This window comes from Rattus norvegicus, chromosome 11 (assembly GCF_036323735.1).
Source record: "Rattus norvegicus strain BN/NHsdMcwi chromosome 11, GRCr8, whole genome shotgun sequence".
In the NCBI taxonomy this organism is placed as follows: Eukaryota; Metazoa; Chordata; class Mammalia; order Rodentia; family Muridae; genus Rattus; species Rattus norvegicus.
In genome coordinates this window covers 97,200,950-97,224,382 of record NC_086029.1, presented here as the reverse complement: position 1 = coordinate 97,224,382, position 23,433 = coordinate 97,200,950, and the positions used below count along the sequence as shown (strand labels likewise).

General features: G+C 49.5%; 1 protein-coding gene across 4 annotated transcripts in view; it reads right to left on the bottom strand.

Moving 5' to 3' along the window:
- Pi4ka (phosphatidylinositol 4-kinase alpha) overlaps nt 1–23,433 on the bottom strand; it is a 120,985-nt gene that overhangs the window by 9,992 nt on the left and 87,560 nt on the right. For all 4 annotated transcript variants that reach the window (XR_001840421.3, XR_010055966.1, XR_001840422.3 and 1 more), the window contains exons 31-47: nt 22,173–22,329; nt 21,808–21,935; nt 15,873–16,031; nt 15,490–15,641; nt 14,213–14,320; nt 12,115–12,242; nt 10,283–10,402; nt 9,951–10,030; nt 9,611–9,804; nt 8,964–9,054; nt 7,503–7,670; nt 6,577–6,630; nt 5,178–5,298; nt 2,380–2,509; nt 1,030–1,100; nt 511–583; nt 368–438 (exon numbers count right to left, since the gene is read on the bottom strand). Coding sequence is in view for 1 of the 4 variants with exons in the window: in NM_001415014.1 (NP_001401943.1) it covers nt 368–438; nt 511–583; nt 1,030–1,100; nt 2,380–2,509; nt 5,178–5,298; nt 6,577–6,630; nt 7,503–7,670; nt 8,964–9,054; nt 9,611–9,804; nt 9,951–10,030; nt 10,283–10,402; nt 12,115–12,242; nt 14,213–14,320; nt 15,490–15,641; nt 15,873–16,031; nt 21,808–21,935; nt 22,173–22,329 (2,005 nt within the window). In the remaining 3 variants the exon portion in view is untranslated. The remainder of the gene's footprint in view (nt 1–367; nt 439–510; nt 584–1,029; nt 1,101–2,379; nt 2,510–5,177; nt 5,299–6,576; nt 6,631–7,502; nt 7,671–8,963; nt 9,055–9,610; nt 9,805–9,950; nt 10,031–10,282; nt 10,403–12,114; nt 12,243–14,212; nt 14,321–15,489; nt 15,642–15,872; nt 16,032–21,807; nt 21,936–22,172; nt 22,330–23,433) is intronic.

The window sequence follows — 23,433 nt, the reverse complement described above, 5'->3', positions numbered from 1 at the left end:
CCACAAGGCTGGAGAGCCTCAGAGTACCCAGCCCAGAACTTGACCCTCCCTCCGTGCTGGAGCACACCCATCTCCATACTGGCCCAGCCTCCAGATCTGTGAGGATATACATTCCTCCAGTATCGCCCAGACTATGCTCTTCTGTAAGAGCCTGAAGCAACTTGTGCGTCCCACAGAGTACTGGGACTCACATGGGGTTCTGGGTGACAGATTCTAGGGTAAGCAGATGCTACTGCACAGCACCCTGCCATTTTCAGAGGAAGAGTGAGTCCGCAGGCAGATGACTGCAGACGCCTGTCTAAGATGCTGGAAACAGGCCTGCACCGCTGAGGAGAGACACTCATACTGCACTGAGCTCCTTACTGACCTTCTTTTTCAAGTTCACTCACTCCGCATCGCTTCACCTTAAACTTGGCAAGATACGGCGCTTTTGCAGCACTGAAAAAAGAACACAGCATGAGACAGCAGCAGAGACTCCCGAGTGAGGCGGCTAAGTGCAGCAGTGCTCACCTCTGCATTGGTGTCCCTGACTTGTAGTCAATGTCTAGCACAATTGCTTCAGGGTTGCTGGGCAGGTAGCAGCCTGGGAGGCACAGAAGAGGGACGGGTGCATGTAACGCCCAGGTCCCCACACAGGCTTCACATGCCCCGCCCCCTTACGAGGAGCCACCTTGCAGGGGACTCTTCCCTTGCCTGCAGCAGCCCTGGCTTGTTCATGCCCATTGTGGGTCTGTCCTTCCTGACCGACCCTTCACAATCCCTCCAGACATCTAGCAAGGGAACCCATTCTCCCAGGACAAGCTTCCCCAGAGTGCTCTGGGTCTCAGCTTCATGAGCAACCTGCCCTGCTCCGGGTCAGTATCAGGGTAGCACTTCCCGTAAGCAGACAGGAGGAAGCTCACCTGGTGGTATTGTATGCTAAAGGGCCTAAGTGTGCAATGCACCTGGCTGGCCCACCACACGGGCCTCGCCCCAATGTAAGCCGGTAGCTCCCCCTCTTGCCTCCCTGGCCTAAGGACACCAGCTTACCAGGCTGCACCTTCACTTCAGACAGGGCTGACAGACAAGCCTTCTTTCTTTCATCGCCTTTAGGGTAGGGCCTGAGGAATAAGACAGGATGTGGTGACTGTGCCCCAAAGCTCAGGTCTGGAGGCCTGCCTTAAGGGCATCCTCTCCTACATCTGAGGCCAGTTTGGGTTACATCGCACAAACAAAAACAGATTCTGCTATGTCTCCTGCAGAAACTGGTTCCAGTTTTTGCTTAGGACATCGTCTTCTTCACTGAACCATACAACCCCTGGCTCTGCCAGGCTCAAGCTGTCAGGAAACCATTCATAGCAATGTCTGCCCTGCATTCCTCAGAGAAGCCAGATGGCCCAGAAGGTGGTAGGGGCTGAAGTGGGACTGTTTGTTGACACCTCTGTCCTCACATTTTATGGTATGTGTGCTGCTGCTGAGGTACGGAGAGACTGGGTAAGTGGGGGCCAACACAGATGTAGGCTGAAATGTTGTTTCTATAACTTACTGTATGACCCTCACTGGGAAGCCCCTGAGACCTAGGCTAGCTAAGGGTGAGGTTGAGGGTGACTGGAACTTTCTGGTTGTTGTATCATGATGTCCTGGACATGTATCTACCTGCTATGATTTGAACCTGGGAATTTTCCCCAAAGGCTAGTATGTTTAGGATAGGTCCTCACCAGCTCTTACTCTCCAGTGAGGCTGGGCATAGCAGTGTAAGCCTTTAGTCCTGCCCCAGGAGGCAGAGTTAGGCAAATCTCTGTGAAGCCAGCCTGGTCTATATGGCAAGTTCCAGGACTGTTAGGATTATTTAGAGAGATACTGTTTCAACCCCTTCCCCATAAAAAAAAATTCACCAGTGGGGAGTTTTAGTTCACTGGTACTACAGCCTTGCAGGGAATTATGGGACACCATTCTTTCTCTGCTACAGTCTGCATATGTCAAGCACACAGTGAGATGGTGCTGGGATTAAAGATGTGCATATGCCAGTATGTCTGGCTACACTGTTCCTCTTACAGTGGTTATCTCAGATGTAGTGACACACTTCCCAGCCTTTTAGTGTCTGTGGTCATGGCCCCTGTAACACGGTGAGGGCTCACAAGGAATGCAGCAGGAGCAGCCTGCACAAACACAGCGAGGGCAGCTGAGAGAGCGGGAGAAGCTGAGAGAGTTGCCCAATGCTCTTCTCCCTAGGTTACCTGGGCAAGTGGCAAATGTCAATGATGTTCTGCCTTGTCCCATACAAATGGGTAGTGCTCCTGAGAGCCACACCCATGGACAGCCCAGGCTGATATCACCAAAGAGTAGCTGGGATGAAAACAAGACATCTTAGAAAACAGTCTTTCAAGAGTAGCCACTTACTTGATGATGGCTGACACGTTGGTGATCTTGTTAAAGAAATCAAATTCCCGTTGATAGAAATCTTTGGCTGGGCCTGATAGAGACCCTGTGATTTCTTCTACTAACTGCTCCAGAAGGTCACCAATGTCAGCTGAGGAGACAAAGATGATGAGTTTATGGTTGCCACAGAGACCTTTAAAGATATTTGCTAGACAGCCCAGCAGCTGCCGGCATGTAGAAAAGACTCTAGACCTGATCGAGGTCATAGCATACCATCCTTTCTCCCTCTGCTGTAGACACTGGCTGTGCTATAGGCTCCTGCTAGCCTCTGAAGCAAAGCTCGAGGAAGGGACTGTGTGCACCAGTCACCTGACAGAGTCCTAGGTAACAACACCAATGGTTTGCTTTGAGATAGGGTAGCAAGGTTGGTCTTGAATTTGTGACCCCTGTGCCTCTACTTCTCAAGGGCTATGTTTGTGTGCCGTGGCTCCCAGTTTAGTTGTACTGGTGCTGGGGATTTAACTCTGGGCACTATGCATGCTGGGCAAACATTCCATCAGCTAGGACACATTCCCACTGCCAAGTTACTTGTTTCTGCTCTGTTTTATTTCCAGACAGGGTCTAGCTACAGTGCTCATGCTGGCCTGTGAGTGAGAATCCTCGTCCCTAGCATCGGGGTGCCATCTGGTTCCAGTGACTGGCTTTACTATCCTCTACGTTGAGAATATGCCTTTCCAGTATTGCTGTATGACAGCAAACAACGGATATGCAGGTCCACGGCTATACATGAAGACCCCACTGTCCTGAGAAACACCTGGCTACCTGAGACTTTCCTTTGTGTGTGGGGTGTGCATGTGTGCATGTTAGGTTAGAGGTCAACCTTAGCCTTGTTCTTTGGGCACTGTCCTTGTTTCCTGCAAGTCTCTCACTGGCTTGTGGTTTGATGAATCTAGGTTGGCGGGCTAGCCAGCCCCAAAGACCTGTGTATCTTGGCTCAGGGAGTACAAGTCTCTGTGCCTGCCACTCCTGGTGTTTGTTTCCATGTGGAGGTGCATATGAGCATGACACGTGTGAGGCCACAGAACAGTCTGCACGAGCTGAACCTGGGAATCAAATTTAGGTTAGGTTTATTGGCTTTATCTAGTGAGTTGTCTTGATGGGTTGATTATGTATGTATATGTGTGTATGTATGTATGTATGTATGTATGTATGTATGTATGTATATATGTGCATGAGACAGAGTCTTATTCTTCTAAGTTGAAACTGAGGGTGACCTTGAACTCTTGATCTTTCTGCTTCTATTTCTCAATTGAGAATGCTGTGATTACATGTATGTGCCACCATGTCTGGCTTCATGACTTTTTATATTACTTTTTAAATGTACTTTTTTCTTTCCTTTTCCTTTAAACAACAATGACAACAACCACCACCACAACGGTTTTAGGCGGTGTTGAGTACAAACCTAAGGTTTGTGCATGTTAGGCAAGCATCCTACCAACTGAGATACAGCCTCAGCGGCACGGTCCCCTTTTAAAAGAGGAGGTTTCATGAAGTTGAGACTGGCATGAACTACTGATCTTCCCGCTTCTACCTTCCAAACCCTGGGCTCATGTCACCACGCCTGGCTTTGCTGCTGTCGTTAGTCTGAGAGTTCCAGCTGGCCTGGAGCTCACTGGGTTCAGTCCGCCTCTGGCTTCCGAATGCTGGAATTAATGGCATTCACCACCATATCCAGCTAGCTAGCTAGCTGTCTTCCTTCCTTCTTTCCTTCCTTTCCTTTTTTTGAGACAGGGTCTTGAAGGCTGTCATTGCAGTGCACACCTTTGATCCCAGCACTTGGAGGCAGAGGCGGGTGGATCACTGTGAGTTCAAGGCTAGATATACTAAGAAATCCTGTCTCAAAAAAAACCAAAAACCAACCAACCAACCAACCAACCAAACAAAAAAAACAACCAAAAAACCTAAAATGAGAGAGAAAGAGAGAGAGAGAGAGAGAGAGAGAGAGAAGGGAAGAGAGGATTTGCTTTTGTAACTTTTGAGGATCACAATGCAGTTGACAAGTGTTCAGAAATGCTGTACTGTTAATGACCGCAGTTGTGAAGTGGGAAGGAAAGGGCCTTTAAACAAGAGATGCAGCCTGCTGGACCACAGAGGAGTTGTGTAGATCTGGCTATGTGTCAGGGAGGGAACTTTGGTTGTGGTGGAAACTGTGGTGGAAAAGGAGGCTGTGGTGGCGTCCTGGCTATATTAGCAGAGGAGGCTGTGGTGGATACAGTCAATGCAGGAGGATATCTTGTGAGGTATCTGTGCTGTGGTAGCGGCTATAAGGATTCTGGCGATTACAGTGGACCACAGCAAACAAAAGGTGGACCCATGAAAGGGGCAGTGCTGGCTGATGACGGTTAGGTGGGACTCTGGGTCTGGTGGTGTAAGTGGTGGGTACGGAGGGTTTTATTTTGTTGAGACCAGGTCTCACTGCAGCTTTAGCTGGCCTGGATTTGCTTCCTAGATGCAGCTGGCCTCACAATCACTGAGATCCACCCGCCCCACCTCCCAGGTGCTGGGATAAAGGCATGCCCCCATGCTCGGCTCTTTAATTTACTTCTTATTTAGTTATTTGTGTGTGTGTGGACATACACACACTATGGCACATCTGTTAAGGCCAGAGGGCAGCTTGCAGAAGTCTGCTTTCTCCTTCCACCATGTGTGTTCCAGGTTGGGGTAGCACAGACCACCAAGGCCTCTGGGAAAGCTGAAGCCCTGTGTGGCCTCTAAGGGTGATACGGGGAGAGAGAGGCCTGACAGACCAAAATACTCACGGTCTTTCTGGTGCCCTTCTTCATCAAGGTAGATGTTAGTTTTCATATTCCAAATAAACTGGTGTGCCAGAAGCTGGGATTTGGCTGCAGCCCAGAGAATGTACTCGCGCACATAGCCCATCTGCAAGGTCAAGGCCACACACTCAGTCTTTCCTCCTGGAGGAGACCCTTCCTAACCTAGTGCAAGGAGAAACTCTCTGTACACTTCCTGGCTGTGTGGATGGATCCTTTAGAGTCAGTGCTAAATCTGAGTACCCAGGGGCTCCTGGCATAAAGTCTACACTGCAAGCCTGGGTGGGCTTCAGGGTTCTCAGTCTCTGCTGTTGTCAAGTACAAAAGACAAGTAGGCGAGGTGCCCAAAGCCCACTTATACGGCTGTACAGGGTACGATCCCAGAGGGACGGGGTCCAGAAAGCGCTGTGCAGGCACACAGAGCGCATCTCATCCACACACTGAGAGTTGCCTCTTAAAGATCTCTTCTCCATTTCATTTGTTTCCTGCCATTATCTGGTATCTCCAGTTTTTTTCTTCTTCTCATTCTTTTTCTCTCCAGTACGTACATGCACTTGGTGTATGTGTATGCTTGTGTGGGAATGTGACAGGTTGACACTGGAGTCTTTCTCAGTCACTCCTCACCTCAGTGTTTAAGATATGGTCTCTCACCAAACCTGGAGCTTGCTGGTTTGGTTAAACTGGCAGGCTGGATGGCCCCAAGGAACCCTTACTTCTGGCTCCCCAGGTCTGGGTTTACAGGTGACGCGGCGATGCCTGGCTTTTTATGTGGATGCCAGGGACTGACTTCAGGTCCTTTCACACACATGGTCCTCACACACAAGGCTGCTATTCTCAGTGAGATGACTCTAACCCTAACCCTAACCCTAACTCCTGGTTTTAGTGACTATGTCTTAGGCTTGGTGAGATGGCCCATCAGATAAGAACATGTATGCTCTGGGGGAGGACTGGAGTTTAGTTACTAGCACAACAGCAGGCTGCTCAGAACTGCCTGCAACTCCAGGTCTACAGAATCCAGGGTCTCTGAACTCCAGAGGGGTCTGACAACAGTGTACCCTCAGCAGATGGACACAGCAGTGGAGCACACCTCTCACCAGATCACCTAAACCATCAGTTCACTGTGACAACAGCCAGTCTGAGGGAGGTCATGTAATTTGTTGATATCTGACCCAACAAAAGGGACCCTAGGACAAGCTGCCCACCTGAAGAAGCACCTAGAAAATGTACCAGAGCCCACCCACTCTGCAGAGCTGGGCTTCAGGATGGGGCGGTGAGAGTGAAGGGCTGGGTCCTGACTGGACAGTCCTGTCCTGTCCCTGAGGAAGTGCAGAGCTTGTCTGAGTTCAGGGCCCATAGGCAGCAGTGTGCAGCTCTTGAGGACACTTACCTTGTCATATCTGAGGGCCTGCACAATCTGGGGGATGTAGAACAGAATGGCATCCTGTCCAGGAGGAAAGATTGATTTCAGAGGTTACAACACTTAACAGGAATGAGCCCTGAACCTGCCAACAGGACGCTGCCCCCTGCTGGAGAACTGGGAAAGGTGCAGAGGATAACAAACTATCCAAGGCTCGAAACGCACACTGATGAAATCAAACAAGCAAAATAGTGCAGCTTATCCCAGGTAGAGGGTCTGAAAGTGCCCACAGACTTGCTGGAGCTGACACTGTAGCAGTCTGGGCTCTGGAACATTCTACAGAGACACCCTGCCTCAGATCCTCCAACAAGGCTACTACTACATAAAACCTCCAGGATCCCTCAAAGTTTGCTGTTGGGGGACTAACCTCGAACTTTTTAAAATCAAAAGATCTAATTAAAAAAAAAAAAAAACCAAAAACCCAGGAGCTGGAAAAATGGCTCAGCGGTTAAGAGCACTGACTGCTCTTCCAGAGGTCCTGAGTTCAATTCCCAGCAACCACATGGTGGCTCATGACCACCTGTAATGGGATCCAATGCCCTCTTCAGGTGTGTCTGCAGACAATGACAGTGTACAGTGTACTTACATAAAAAAAACAATAAATCTTTTTAGAAAACCCCAAAACAAACAAACAAACAAACAAACACATACAACTAAAAACACATGAATGACAACTAAATTCATCAATAGACCTAGCTGGCCCAGAACTCAGAGCTCTATCTGCCTCTGCCTCCATAGTGTTGGTATTAAAGGTGTGTGTCACCAGAGCCCAAATTCATCTTCTTCCACTACTGAAGTCAGTTGGGTGCATGCCTGGTTGAGCCGTCTTTTATCTACCCACATAACACACTGACAGAGCAACACCCTAGGCTAGCCCGACAGGGCTCCAGACTCACCGGAGGGAAGGACCGCAGGACTTTCACCCCATACTGTGCAGTGAGAGGGTGTGGGGGGTACATGCTGGAGAAGTAGGAGAGGCCCGTGGGCGGGTCCGTGGGTGCCCAGCATAACACATGGCTAAGCTCTGGAGCATCAGCATCGATGGTGTGCCAGGTGACAAGGAACTGGGGAGAGAGCCAGGAGACAGGGCTGCAGGAGTCCTTTCAGCCATGGCCTGCTCAAGAATGGCTGCAGCAAAGGCTAAGAGTTTGGGCCTGCCTTTAACTCCAGCACCTCTGTGAACCTGGGGCTAACCTGGTCTACAAAGTGAACTCTAGGCCAAGAAAAGAAAAGGTGACAATAAAAAGCCATTTATGATAAAAATGGGAAGTGCTTCTGACATGTTATACAAAGTAGCATAATTGCAATAAATCCAAGTAGAGGGGCTGGCAGTGTATCTCAGTAGGTAGTGTGCTCCAGGCTAGTAGCACTGACCCCCAGTACTGCATAAAACCAGTTGTGGTTGTACACATATTACTACAGGGCAGTGGAGAATGGAGGATCATCTTTAGCAAATCTGAATTTGAGGTTAGCCTGAGGTATCTGAACCCCCATCTATAAACAGAATTGAAGCAGCTAAATATTTCCTATCATAAACATAATTACTACATGCTAGAAATAGAAAATGCCAGGAGTTAAAATCCTACTACTGAGGTTACCCAGTCTTTCTGGTGTGATAGATAAAGTAATTTTGTTTTAGAGACAGGGTTCACTCTGTAGTCGAGCTGCTCTTGAACTGAAGAGGTCTACCTGCCTCTGCTTCAGTGACTGCTGGGATTAAAGGCGTGCACCACTGTGCCCTGTTCACTTTACTGTGACAAGGTCTCACTAGGCTGTCCAGACTTTGTAATTTAGGTAGGCCTTGAACTTGTGACCCTCCTGCATCAATCTCCAAGTGGCAGCGATTGTGGTCCTGTACTGGTGACCAGGCTCAGCAATGATGGCTAATACGAACTTAATTGAGAAACGCGTAGATTAATAAAGCACATCTTTGAGTATGTCCATGGGGGCCCAAAGAGGACTGGAGCCTGAAGGCTCTGACTTGATGGACAGGTTAACCTTTTGAGGATTCATTATATGGCAGTACTATCTCAAGCTGGTGCAAAGTAATTGGAGCCTGGGTGGAGGAAGTGGATCGTTGCAGGTGTGTACTTGGAGGCTGTGCTTTGCCTGGATCCCTTCTCTTCTATTCATCCAGCAGGATGTGAACAGCCTCTTCCTGCACATGGTCTTGCAGCCATGATGTTCTGCCCAGTCAATTGAGGCTGAGCTCTCTGAAGAGGAGTCAAAATCAAACTTTCCCCCTCCAAGCTGTTTGTGTCAGATATTTGGTCATAGTCATGAGGAGTAGCCAGGCCTCGCTGGAAGACATTCTAGATCTAGTTTGAACTGGAGCTGGTATATGTGAGTTGTGCTACCTTGATAGCTTCAGGGACATCACTAACAGCTCCTGGGTCCAGGCGAACGAGACGGGTCACTTCATTTCCAATGGCTTCTGTATTCTTGAACCTACAGTGCACAGAGGTTTGGGTTGGGTAGCCTTGCTAGCATTCCTTCACTGCCACAGACAAGCCAGAGGGAAAACTCAGGGGAGGGATTTAGATCAACACCGTATAATAGACATCTAAATGTGGGTGAGTAATACATTACATCTGAGAAGTTATGACAACATTCCCAAGGAGGACAGGAGAATGCCACAATTGGAGGCCACTCTGAGTATCAAGATGGCTTAGTGGACTACCTCCCAGGAGGGAAGCCTTTACGAATTACACGGAGACTCTGCCACTTGTTTTAATAGTTCCAGGGACTGAATCAGGGCCTTGTGCATGCTAGGGAAGAGCTCTACACAGAGCTGCAGTCCCCGGTCATCCATGGTGGCTCTGGATGTTGTAGCATCTAGGCAGGAGCTGACAAGATCATAAAGATCACTGCACAGCCACGGCACAGACTACATGTGTATGCTGAGTGTCCTGCGCAGAAGCCGTGATACTTCATTGCTCTTATGACGTAGCGGGCAGGTCCCTGCCTGGACTTGCAGTGAAGCTGGGCACACGGAGAGGCCTACCTGGCTGGCAGCTGCACAGCGAGGTATGGAGAGATGGTCCAGGCAAGGTTCACGTTGTCCTTCCACTGCTTCTCACTCAGGCTGATATACTTGGACCTCCAGTTGGCAACACTGTTCTCACCTGCCTGGTCCAGCTCTAGCTCTGGGGCTGACAGCGGGTTGTACCAAGTGATGAGGCGCTCGATCTCAGTGGCCTAGGAGAGCAATCACAGCGTCCACTGTACGTCCCACTGCCTGTACTCTGCAGATGTCTGCAGATGCGCTGCGCCCCCTTCGTCCCCAGCACCAGCTCTGGGTGTCCCGCTGTCACAGAGCTGGAGTGGTGTGGCACGGGTCTTACCAACAGTGACAGCAGCAGCGTCCTACGCTTCATGTAGTACTTGTGCAGCTGGGAACCTCGGTTGGTTTTCTTAGACATGCCTAGGAAGCACAGATGAGAGAGGAAACATGGTCACTGTGCTTTGAAGCCATTTCTCTGCTCTGTCTTTTCCTTTGGTGGTTATGTTGGCAACTGAAACAAAAATCTGGGACATGTGTTCTCCAATCCCCAGTCTCCGCTGTTTTAGAATCTAGGAGATGTGATGTTTAATGCTCTGTTCTGTCCATCACTCCACCAGGAAGGGAATTCAAGAGTGGCTTGAGGAAGTAGGCGCCACCCCATGCCTGACCGACCTGATTTTTTGGAGATAGTTGACATGCCACTGGAGAGGGGGTATGTGTTGATCCATCCCTGTGTAGCCTGTTGTCGAGAGCCCACAGTTATATCCAAGTTGCTTCGGGTGTCCTGGTTATCTGTGGGCAAGCACAGTGAAGGCTCTGGGTGAGGTGGTTCAAGACATGGCACCCCAAGGAGGAGAGCTTGGCAAGTCTAGCTTTGCAAGCACAGGTCCCTAAGGTTGACCTCCTTACAACCTACAGTAAATAATTTGGGCGTGGTGGCGCATCCTTGTATGCCCAATGCTGGAGAGAAGGAGACAGAGGTGGCTCACTGGCCAGCCAACCCAGCCTACTTGGCAAGTTCCAGGCCAGTGAAGGACCTTGTCCAGAAAAAAAGAAAGTCATCACAGAGCAGGGCACATGCCTTTAATCCCAGCACTTGGGAGGCAGAGGCAGGGAGATCTCTGGGTTCAAGGCCAGCCTGGTCTGCAGAGTGAATTCCAAGACAGCCTGAGCTACACAGGGAAACTCTGTCTTGGAGAACAATGAAAACAACAACATCATCAAAAAGACATCATAAAGAAACTTGAGTTCTCAGTCATGAGAAGGCAAGTGGTGCAGACCAGGTGTTTGCATAGCACTGGGACAGATGAGTGGCCCCATGGATAAGCCCTTTCAGACTCAATTTTCCAAACACCCAGGAATTCTTTTATTCTAATGTGGAATACATGGAAAATTTCTTAAGATTTGTCACTGTCCTAGATCTTTAAAATAAAGCAAATAATAGTTTCAAAAAAATGTTTTATGTGTATGAGTATATGTGTGTGTGTGTTTACGGAGGACAGAAAACAGTGTTGTATTTCCTGTTACAGATGGTAGTAAGCCAGCAGATGAGCTCAGTTTCTCTGGAAGCCACTTAGCCATCTTAGTCCCTGAGACATCTCTGCAGCCCCTGTCACAGGTTTTTTGTTTTGTTTTGTTTTTGATAAGCAATGGCAGCTGCTTGCCCACTGGCACTGACTGTACTGTCTGAAAAGGCAGGGATCTGCACACCCAGGGGACAAACTACACAATCGTTGGCTCTACTCTATATGGAACAAGAAAGAAAACTAGCTTCTAATGCTTTAACGCTTCTTTCCTTTTCTTGCGAGAGACTGTCGCTGCAGGTCTGCCTGTAAGAACCCATCCCTCGCCTCTCTGTGTGGCTTGTCACCAGCCTGTGTTCAGAGGAATGGAAAGACGCCTCCCTTGGTTTTCTGTTGCACAGCACGTCAGCATTTCCTCCGGAGTATCCTCTTCTCTGCCCTGGAAGGCTACTTGCTCCAGTACACTCTGGCTGGCTGGCTGGATGTATGCATGTGTGCACACACGTGTACACACATACAGTTTCCTTTTAGCCTCAGCTCAGAGTCACTGTTCCCAGAAAACTATCTTCAATGCCCAGGCTACTCTGGTTGGGCCCGTGCCTGTCCTGAAGGGGTGCCCTTGAATCTGCTCTAAGAAGTGTCCTCATCTGACTACACCTGCTGGATGGCAATGGGTTATGCTGGATTCATCTGGGTATACTGGCCTACTCAGTGGGCAGCTGGGAAGTGAGCTTGCCCAAGGAGAGCTTTAAGTGTACTGCGTTTGTTGTGTGCATCAGTGCAGGCAGGAAGAAAGCTAACGGGCAAGCAAGTACTGGACTTTCAACAATATAAGACATGGCCAAGATCAGGGCTCACTTGTGCCCTAACTGCTTTCTTGTCTGGCTTTTCTAGAAACACCCACAGGCAACCCTCCCGCTTCTGTGTACCTGTTTTCACTCCACACCCAGAAGTTGCTGTGCTGTTCAGGGCAATGCTTACCTGGGGGAACGAGTTGGCTGGCAGTCAGGTACTTCTTATCTGAGAACATGGCAGTCCAAAACTTAATCATGATGCTTATATCTTCACGCAGCCTCTTTTCTCCTTGAGTAGGGAACTTTGGTGGACAACTTCAAAGAATCACAAGAGGAAGACTGAGTGTCTGGAGCCAAGAACTAGAAAATACTCACAAGGCAATTAGAGCCGACATAAACATTCACTTTTTTTTTTTTTTTTGGACGTTAGCCTGAAGCACACCAACAGCAAGGGTGATGTCACCAATTCCCATTGGAAGTGAGGCTATCCTAGTAGCCCAGGCCTGTCTGCCCCATCACTACCTATGCTCTCTGCTTAGCTTTACCTACACAGCTCAGACCGCCTGTAACTCCCTATATATATTCCTAGTACTGCAGGGTGGTCTCGATCAGGACATTCCTGCCACACCACCTCTCTAGATGGCTGACATCTACAGCTTCTGGTTGCTGTGACAGGTGACAACTTAGCTGTCTACATACGACCATACACCCTGCATCTTCAAAGACTCATGTGACAGGTGACAACTTAGCTGTCTACATGCAACCATACACCCTGCATCTTCAAAGACTCATGGGGTTGCTGTGACAGGTGACAACTTAGCCTTCTACATACACCCATACACCCTGCATCTTCAAAGACTCAGGGAGCTGATATTTGCAGGTTTTTGTGCAGCAATCATTTATATGATTAGGAAAAATAAGTGGTGTGTACTTAATCTATTTTTTCTTGAGACAGGGTTTCTCTGCCCTGGCTGTCTTAGAACTTGGTCTATAGTCCTTCAGCTCAGAGATCTGCCCACCTCTGTCTCCTGAGTGCCAGGATTAAAGGCATGTACCACCATGCTGGGAATTTTTAAAGGTTTGTTTTTTTTGTTTTTGTTTTTTTGTTTATTTGCTTGCTTGTTGTACTGGCTGGTTTTGGGTGTCAACTTGGCATAAGCTGGAGTTATCACAGAGAAGGAGCCTCGGTTGAGGAAATGCCTCCATGAGACCCAGCTGTAAGGCATTTTCTCAATTAGTGATCAAGGTGGGAGGACCCAGCCCATTATGGATGGTGCCATCCCCGGGCTGGTGGTCTTGGGTTCTATAAGAGAGCAAGCTGAGCAAGCCAGGGGAAACAAGTCAGTAAGTAACATCCCTTGATGGCCTGTGCATCAGCTCCTGCTTCCTGACCTGCTTGAGTGCCAATCCTGACTTCCTTTGGTGATGAACAGCAGTGTGGAAGTGTAAGCTGAATAAACCCTTTCCTCCCCAACTTGCCTCTTGGTCATGATGCTTGTGCAGGAATAGAAACCCTGACTAAGACACTTGTTTTTCAAGATAGGGTTTCTCTGTGTAGCCCTGGCTGTATTGGAACTCACTCTGTAGACCAGGCTGGCCTTGAACTCAGAGGTCTGCCTGCCTCTGCTTCCCCGGTGTTGGGCTTAAAGACCCACCCCCACCCCAAGCTGGGACTGCAGGTATATGCCACTGTACCTGTCTGCTCTTAATTTAGACAAATAAAAACACTAAAACCTAGAGTTAGAGGTTGTTCTGTCGCCTGAAATGAGGGGTGGAAACTGAACTCAGGACCTCTGGGAGAGTAGCAGGTGCTTTTAACTGCTAAGCCATCCCTGCAGGCTTATTCCCTGCCCTTCTCTCTTACTTTGAAACCCTTGTTTGACAAGTTTAGTTATGGCTGCTGAGAGAAGCAGGGCTACGGGGTTATTACACCAATATGGGCAATAAATTAGTTACAGAACCACTAAAGAAAATATTTGTGTCTTCGAGGAACTATTAAGTACTGGAAGAGCCTCAGAATCAGGGCTTTGTGAGCTCTTGCCCCAATCTCTTAAATTAATTCAACTTAAGGGACAATCTGCATGTATTCCATTTGGCTCCTGGTTCTAAGTACATGGCTGAAGACACTGCAATCTAGTCACACAAGGACTAAGGCATGAGGTTGGTGAGCACGAACCAGCAAACTGTGTCCTTACACAAGTAACTTCCTGGGAACAGGGTGAGGGTGAGACAAGCTGGGTTGTAGCTGTTTCTGGGCATGTGCACAATACAGCTCGAGGTAGTACCTGAAATAGTCAAAGGCTGTTGAGTAGATCTTCTCTCGAAGCACGTTTCGAATGGTTGCATTTGGAACCACATCAGCGTGTAGGAGGGACAGCCCCAGGGTCAGCAGTCTGAGAGAGAGCACAAGGTGGGAGCCCTGGGCAAGGGCTGAGCCTCAAGAGGTATGCTCTCCTAAGCCAGCCCTAGAGTCTCTGAATATAGACCCTAGAAACACTACCATCACCATTTGGCTGGTCCCCACCCCCTTCAGACAAGGTCTCATGTATTCTAAGCTAGCCTTCAGTTCCCTTTTGGAGTGTTATGATAACCTGAATTTCTGAGCCCCTTGCCTATGTCTTTTAGGTGTTAAAAAAAAATCTACGCATGGGTGAAGGTGTTATACAATAAAGACTGCTAGGCTCACAGACAATCTGCAGTCTTGGCAATGCTGTACACAGTCAGTCTAGGCCTAAGGCATGGTGCAAGATGAGCAGAGTATAGCATAGCCACTTCACAGAGGCTGTCTACACCAGCAGAAGTATAGATGCTAGCTTCTGCTGCTAATGAGTCCTAGGGGAGCAGATCACAAATAGGCCTTTATCTACTCCAGGGAGCTTTGGATAGGAAAGGAAGAAAGAGAGGTCTGACCCACCAGTGCAAGGGAACAGAGGACAACAGAGAAAGGAGGACAAACAAGCATTTCTGAGTGCATCTAGAAAGCCAGCTAATCTTGTGAGTGAGGGCTGCTCCAATGTGGTGGTGCAGGCAGAGGCAGAGAGGGCAATTCTGCTCACTTCTGTGATGGCTACATGCTATTGGAAAGGCCCAACAGGGGTCATTTTCTATAACTCATTCCCACTGCCTTTAGAGCAGCATCAGTGACAGACTGGCCCTTTTCTGTAGGTGGTTGGTGAAGTGTAGTTCTAATGGGCTATGAGGAGTTCAGGGAAGAGACAGACGACACCTTGTAGAAGCAAGAACCTCTACCATGCTTGGGCAGATAAGCACACTGATGCTAGCTAGGTCCTCACAGACAACAGCAGAGGCCATGTTCTAGTGAGAAGAGCTATACTAGGGGTCAGGGGTTGGGGAGGCTCTTAACTAGCTAGAGGCTCATGCTCTCAAGTCTTCTACAAATCCTTTTGGATAGTTCTAAGACAGTGCAATAGGATTTACTCTACACTGCACAGCAGCATCACAGGACATGCCCACCCACCCCTACCAGCATTTACACATTATACACGTGCCCCACATGCCAGTAACAGGACACCCAGATGCCTCAGAGAAATAGAGCCCTCACTTGAAACGTGGTCCAATGGCTGCCACATGCCTGTTCATGCTCCCCCTGGCTCCACCGATGTGGAGGGACATGGAGCGCTGCAGCAGGCTTGAGAAGATCTCCACCTGGTCAGAGCTACAGTACTTGGCAATCTCAAACCGCTGCACCAGGAACTGGGTAGAAGGTAAACAAGCTGTGTAAGTTGGCGTGGGCTAGTCTCATTGTAGTGCTAGTGAGAGCGGCTAAGAAGAGGAGTTCTGGGAGCCAGGGAGGACCAGAGGGGGAGTCCAGAGGTCACCAGTCTCTCAGGTCAGAGTCCCTAGAGTGGCTGGTGTGCTGGCCTGCCCCAAGTGTCCCCAAGGCTGACCTACAAAGCACAGCAGAGCTTGAGGGTAGGCACATACATCAATCCAGATGTAGTGAGGTGTCACTTCAGGGGGACAGGGTCGTGGCTGACTTGCTTCTGACGCTGCCAGGGGATCTGCTTCCTTTGTTTCTGCAGAGAAGAGGCCGAACTTCTGCTCCACTGTCATGTGCCAGGCTCCTGCCATCTCCCGCATGAACTGCGAATGTAAAAGAAAGGTCAGCTCCTCCAGAGAGCAGAGTGGGTGGCTGCTTCAGTTCTGAACTCCTGAATAAAGCTCAACATGTAGCACATGCCTGTGACCCCAGCACCTGGCAGGCTGAGGCAGGAGGATTGTAATGAGTTCAAGTTCAGCCTGAGTTACAGAATGAAATGCTTTGTTAAAAAAACACAAGTAAAACTGTACCGGATGAAATTAGAAGGCAAACAAAGTAAGAAACAGTTCCACGGAACCCATGTCTCAGGGCAGCTACTTAAGTCTTTGGTATGCTTCCTCCAGCCTCCCCCCATCCCCAACTGACTGTCACCCCAACTCAGGGGCCCAGTAGGGCAGGGAACAAGGTGTAGCACGTCTGTCATGTACCTGAGTTAGCCCAGGCCTTCCACAGGCTCTGTCCTGGTGAGGCTTGGAAAGAATTCTGACAACTCCCTGTGTTAAGGAGGGCAAGTACCAAATGCAGGCTTTCTAGGCCACAAAGCTAGGCCTTCATTAGCTTATCAGATGGGAGAGTGGCCCAAGTCCAAGGTAGGGCAGGCTGCAAGTTCCAAGATCTGAGTCATTCCCTTGACCTAGCCATACTGACCCAGGGTCCTTTCTGCTTTGAGCTAGGAGGGTTGCCCAGGTAAAGCAGAGTAGTGTTCTGGGAGAAGTGAGGGCTAAGTAGAGGAATGGCTACAATTTTACCCACAAAAGCACCAGCAATGCGTGGGTGCTGCAGGGTCTGCTTCCCTTTCTAGCACCAGTACCACATTACTCTTGCAAGATGTGGCTCAAGAGGTTGGGGACCATTGCCTGCCTCATATTTGCAAGGTCATGGATTCAATCCCCAGTGGGGTACCAGTACCCCCCCACCCCTCACCCCACACCTCCCCCCCCCCCACAGTGACCAGTCACAGGCATTTTGACCTAGATGCTCTGTGCCTTGGGCTGACTACTGGGTTCTCATGAGCACTAAAGAGTAAGATGAGAGTCAACTAGGCAAGGTTCAGGAGAAGCCCAGGTATGCTTTATACAATGGCGCCTCTCTTCTGCTATTCCTCTTGATGCCTGAAGGCACAGGTGCCACTGGGAGGCCATGAGGGTGAAGACAAAGGCCATTCATGCTAAGGGTTGCATTGTTAGAGCTGGGAACTGAAGAATACCAAGGAACTATATGCTGCTGTGGTTTCTTTTGGCATCTGGCTCCTGCCTACTGTTAGATGTATTTTTTATGTAGAAGTCGGGGTACCAAATTGGCTGGAAGTATAGGAAACCCCAGAACTGATGGGACAAAGTAGCCTAGCAGAGGCTACACTCCCACTTATCTGTGTAAGACGCACTTCTATAACCGGGCCTCCCAGACTCTGGGACAGACAAATGTGGATGGTCCAAGACATAAGCGGCAGACAGCATGCCAAACCTGAGAAAGCAGCAGTGTGACACATAGAGGAAGGTGTTCTAGACAGGGTGGCCAGGGAATGCTGGTGGGGTGGAAGGGAACATTGGACATAAGTCCTGGAGATGCTATCAGTGACATTCATCTAAGGAAAGGAAATGGGATGCAGCTAGGCAGAAACAGCCTGGGAGAGCAGGAGCAATGGGATCTAGCAGAGCTACAGCAGGGCGAGCGAGGAGACAGAAGGGACAGAGGTAGGTGCAGGTGAGCTCAGTTCTAGAACAAGTCTGCCAGTCTAAGTGAGGTGGGGAGAACACCAAGGGGCCTGGGAACCAGAGATTCAATGCAGTGCAGTTTTTACTGCATCCTCCTGCATGTGCACAGGACAGTACGGAAGCAGAGAGACTCAGTATGCCAGTTTGAATGACATTTCCCCGTAAGCCTTGGGCATTTGAATACTTGGTCCCAGGTTAGCGGCTGTTTGGGAAGGAGTAGGAGGTAAGGTCTTGTGTGTGTCACTAGGGGAGGATGGCTTCTGGGCCCTCTGTAGGATGTAAGATGTCATTTGGAGCCTGGCCTCACAGAGGTAACACACTGTCAATAATGTGGTGTCCTAACCAGGAAGCAACTGGGTCTCTACTGCCTTCTCTGTGGTGCTGTGAGCTGAGCCCAGGACCCGACCTGCTTCTTCTTTTCTACTGCCCAGGCTTCTCTGTGGTGCTGTGAGCTGAGCCCAGGGCCCTACCTGCTTCTTCTTTTCTACTGCCCGGCTTCTCTGTGGTGCTGTGAGCTGAGCCCAGGACCCGACCTGCTTCTTCTTTTCTACTGCCAGGCTTCTCTGTGGTGCTGTGAGCTGAGCCCAGGGCCCTACCTGCTTCTTCTTTTCTACTGCCCGGCTTCTCTGTGGTGCTGTGAGCTGAGCCCAGGGCCCTACCTGCTTCTTCTTTTCTACTGCCCGGCTTCTCTGTGGTGCTGTGAGCTGAGCCCAGGACCCGACCTGCTTCTTCTTTTCTACTGCCAGGCTTCTCTGTGGTGCTGTGAGCTGAGCCCAGGGCCCTACCTGCTTCTTCTTTTCTACTGCCCGGCTTCTCTGTGGTGCTGTGAGCTGAGCCCAGGACCCTACCTGCTTCTTCTTTTCTACTGCCAGGCTTCTCTGTGGTGCTGTGAGCTGAGCCCAGGGCCCTACCTGCTTCTTCTTTTCTACTGCCCGGCTTCTCTGTGGTGCTGTGAGCTGAGCCCAGGACCCGACCTGCTTCTTCTTTTCTACTGCCCGGCTTCTCTGTGGTGCTGTGAGCTGAGCCCAGGACCCGACCTGCTTCTTCTTTTCTACTGCCAGGCTTCTCTGTGGTGCTGTGAGCTGAGCCCAGGACCCGGCCTGCTTCTTCTTTTCTACTGCCAGGCTTCTCTGTGGTGCTGTGAGCTGAGCCCAGGACCCGACCTGCTTCTTCTTTTCTACTGCCCGGCTTCTCTGTGGTGCTGTGAGCAGAGCCCAGGACCCGACCTGCTTCTTCTTTTCTACTGCCAGGCTTCTCTGTGGTGCTGTGAGCTGAGCCCAGGACCCTACCTGCTTCTTCTTTTCTACTGCCAGGCTTCTCTGTGGTGCTGTGAGCTGAGCCCAGGACCCGACCTGCTTCTTCTTTTCTACTGCCCGGCTTCTCTGTGGTGCTGTGAGCTGAGCCCAGGACCCGACCTGCTTCTTCTTTTCTACTGCCAGGCTTCTCTGTGGTGCTGTGAGCTGAGCCCAGGACCCTACCTGCTTCTTCTTTTCTACTGCCAGGCTTCTCTGTGGTGCTGTGAGCTGAGCCCAGGACCCGACCTGCTTCTTCTTTTCTACTGCCAGGCTTCTCTGTGGTGCTGTGAGCTGAGCCCAGGACCCTACCTGCTTCTTCTTTTCTACTGCCCGGCTTCTCTGTGGTGCTGTGAGCTGAGCCCAGGACCCGACCTGCTTCTTCTTTTCTACTGCCCGGCTTCTCTGTGGTGCTGTGAGCTGAGCCCAGGACCCGACCTGCTTCTTCTTTTCTACTGCCCGGCTTCTCTGTGGTGCTGTGAGCTGAGCCCAGGACCCGACCTGCTTCTTCTTTTCTACTGCCCGGCTTCTCTGTGGTGCTGTGAGCTGAGCCCAGGACCCGACCTGCTTCTTCTTTTCTACTGCCCGGCTTCTCTGTGGTGCTGTGAGCTGAGCCCAGGACCCTACCTGCTTCTTCTTTTCTACTGCCAGGCTTCTCTGTGGTGCTGTGAGCTGAGCCCAGGACCCGACCTGCTTCTTCTTTTCTACTGCCCGGCTTCTCTGTGGTGCTGTGAGCTGAGCCCAGGACCCGACCTGCTTCTTCTTTTCTACTGCCCAGGCTTCTCTGTGGTGCTGTGAGCTGAGCCCAGGACCCGACCTGCTTCTTCTTTTCTACTGCCCGGCTTCTCTGTGGTGCTGTGAGCTGAGCCCAGGACCCGACCTGCTTCTTCTTTTCTACTGCCCAGGCTTCTCTGTGGTGCTGTGAGCTGAGCCCAGGACCCTACCTGCTTCTTCTTTTCTTTTCTTTTCTTTTTTTTTTTGGTTCTTTTTTTCGGAGCTGGGGACTGAACCCAGGGCCTTGCGCTTCCTAGGTAAGCGCTCTACCACTGAGCTAAATCCCCAGCCCCGCTTTTTCTTTTTTTAAGACAAGGATTTACTGTGTCACTCTGGCTGTCCTGGCACTTGTTCTGTAGTCCAGGCTGGCATTGAACTCAAGGTCGCCTGCCTTTCGAGTGCTGGGATTAAGGGCACATAGCACCATGCTCAGCCAGGAAGCTTCCATAAGAAGAACAGTTTCGGGCTGGAGAGATGGCTCAGCAGTTAAGAGCACCCGACTGCTCTTCCAGAGGTCATGAGTTCAATTCCCAGCAACCACATGGTGGCTCACAACCATCTGTAAAGAGATTCGATGCCCTCTTCTGGTGTATCTGAAGACAGCTACAGTGTACTTATAATAAATAAATAAATAAATAAATAAATAAATAAATAAATAAGTAAATAAATCTTTAAAAAAAAAACAAAACAGTTTCATTCCCACCATAGGTGCTTTCAGGACCCACAGCCTGGGGCAGCTCCACCGTCCTTGCCACTGAGGCTCCTTAGTGATTCAAACCACCCACCCTGAAGACAGACTTTAAGTTTAAGGGCACCTGGAATCCAGTATGCAACATGAGGTTGACAACAGTGGTCATGAACACTGCTCTAGCCTGTGAAGCTGAATCAGTTCTAATTCTCTGTGGTTAGGCTCTGTGTGAGGGCTATGGCTCTACAGAACAGTGTGCAGGGCAAGCCTGACACAGCAGGGAAGACACCTTACCTCAAAATCAAGTAGGTACATTAAAAATAATGCATGGGGGTAGGGATGGAGAGATGTTCCCGGGTTAATATCACTGGTTGCTACTGAAGGGGGTCCTGGGTTCTGTCCCACACACCCATATGTTAGCTCCCAGCCATCTCTAACTTTAATTCCAGGGAATTTGATGCCCTCTTCTGACCTCCTTATATACCAGACATACATGAGGTACACAGACATCATGTGCAGACAAAATATATACATAAAATAAGTAAACAAAAATAAAGTTATAAAAATACTGCATAAAAATTTCCAATGGCACAGACTATGGCACATAAGAAGTACATGATACGGGGCTGAGAGATGGCTCAGTGGTTAAGAGCACCGACTGCTCTTCCAGAGGTCCTGAGTTCAATTCCCAGCAACCACATGGTGGCTCACAGCCATCTGTAATGAGATCCGATGCCCTCTTCTGGTGTGTCTGAAAACAGTGTCTGTGTGTACAAATACGTAAAATAAATAAATGAATGTTTAAAAAAAAAAAAAAGAAGTACATGATACATACATGAATATGTGTCTTACATATGGGAGTTGTTTCCCATAAATGTATTTCATTATCTACATGCAAATATTCCATAATCTGAAGAAAAAACCTAAAATCTGAAATGGCTTCTGTACCAATCATGTCAGATGAGTGACAGATGAGTCGAGTATAATCTTGCCTGGAGGCTCCATGAAAAGGTAAAACTAGAAACACAGACCTAGGGTAAAGTGACTGAGTCCACAATTAGCAAGTCGAGAAAGCAGTTGTTCCCAGTCAGCTCTGACATCAGTGGGTTTGTAACAGACAGCCCTCCAGCCTCACACAGACACTGCTCTCCATTCTGAGCTTCCCACATACAGTCTGTACCAACTGCTCCAGCGTCATCGTACCTTTTGTCACACACACGTGCTGTTTCTGGAGACCAGAGCTTATGAGGGTGACAGTGAGTCCCAGTACTCACTGGTGGCAGAGCCAGCGCGGCTTCTCTCCTATGTGCAACCCCACCACCCACAGTGCTATGCTGGGTCAGTGTCCTACCGGCACTTCCACTCCATTCTTGCCAGCCAGCAGCCACTCCCAGCAGGCTAGTGCAGTCTCCATGCCATGCTCGTTGAACATCCGGAGGGGACCCCAACACAGATGATGAAGGAGCTGTGGGTCACAATCTGGAACCAGACACAAATCAGTCAGAGGCTCCTGACTCTGGCTGGGCCTGAACATGGGTCCCTAGGCTGTGATGAGAACCAGCACTATCTGGGCCAACAGTGCCCTTTATTTACCTGGCTCAGAGACTACTAGCAGACGCCTGCCTACTCCTTTGACAGAGTTCCAGGTTATCAAGGATTTCTAAACAAAGACTCACTTAGACATGAACCCAGAATCCCATGGGCCTTGTGTGTTACCTTTGCTGCTAATGAGCATGGCCGTCAATTTGAACATGGCTTGGGTATAGTGCTGAGGATGACTGTGGTCCAGAGCTGTAATCAGATCCTGGACCATCATTTTGTTCAGGTCGGACATCTGGCCTGTGGCACCTGAGAACCGAATCATCCCGTGCACCTGGGAAGAAGTACACTTATTAGCAGCTGTGCACTGAGCCCAGCACACACGCCAGTGAGGGAGGCCCTGGCCACCAGCTGGCCCAGCTCACAATAGGACTGGCTAGACTAGAGCTCATTTCAATGATGCTGTCACTGAGCCTCTCTCCAGGAAATATATCTTGGCATTTTCACCAACTCTGATCCTTGAAAGTGGAGACATAGTCTCATCAGTGTACACACTGCTAAGCCAGGACAAGGCTTACAAACATAAGCTAGATAAATAAACTTCCTTCAGAGTCAATTAATGACTCAAACAACAAAACTGGCTTCACAATCTTTTCACATATGCGTTTTCCAGAAAGCATTACTTTCTTATTCATATACTTGGTTATACAGGAGATATGACTCTTTCCAAAAATAAACCCAGGCCCCCAAGGCAGACTTTTTGCTTCCCCAGCACACGGCATCATTCAAAATGACATAGAATAAGCTCTCTCTGCAGTTCTCAGCATGTACTTAGCCCATGCTGAGTCCGAGATGCACAGAAGAGCAGTCACTGGATTGAGCGAGAAGCAGTGTTGGGGGTGGGGGAGGGGAGCCACGCCACAGGAGACCACTCTGATACACTTCATGAGATGTCAGCCTCTACCTTCAGTGTCAACGAGATTTGAATTTGTGGAAGAGAAATCTGAAACCAGATGGGTAAGTGATTTGGCTAGCCGGGAATAAATTCTGTGAGTGAAAGCCCTCCGTATGGAGCCAGCACACATGGCTCCTGAGCCTACTTCTGACAAGTTATTTAACCTCAGGGGTCTGTGTTTCTTTACCTGTAAGACTAGAATATTGGCACACTGATCTTAGCAAGTGTCCAGGAGAATGCACAACATTGCACATGTCTACTACCACATAGCACATGCCCTGGCATGCCTCAGTGTGCCAGTGATGTCACTTCCTTGTAAAGATGCTAAGGAGCGGCATAAATGCCCTGGAATGTACCACTGAGTGCTGGTACCCAGGCTCCTCCAGTCAACTGAAGTGAGTAAATTCCACATCACCCACTATAAAACAGCTAAGTAGCATGAAGTTAAGATGCTCAGAACAGCTCTGCACAAGGGTAAGACAA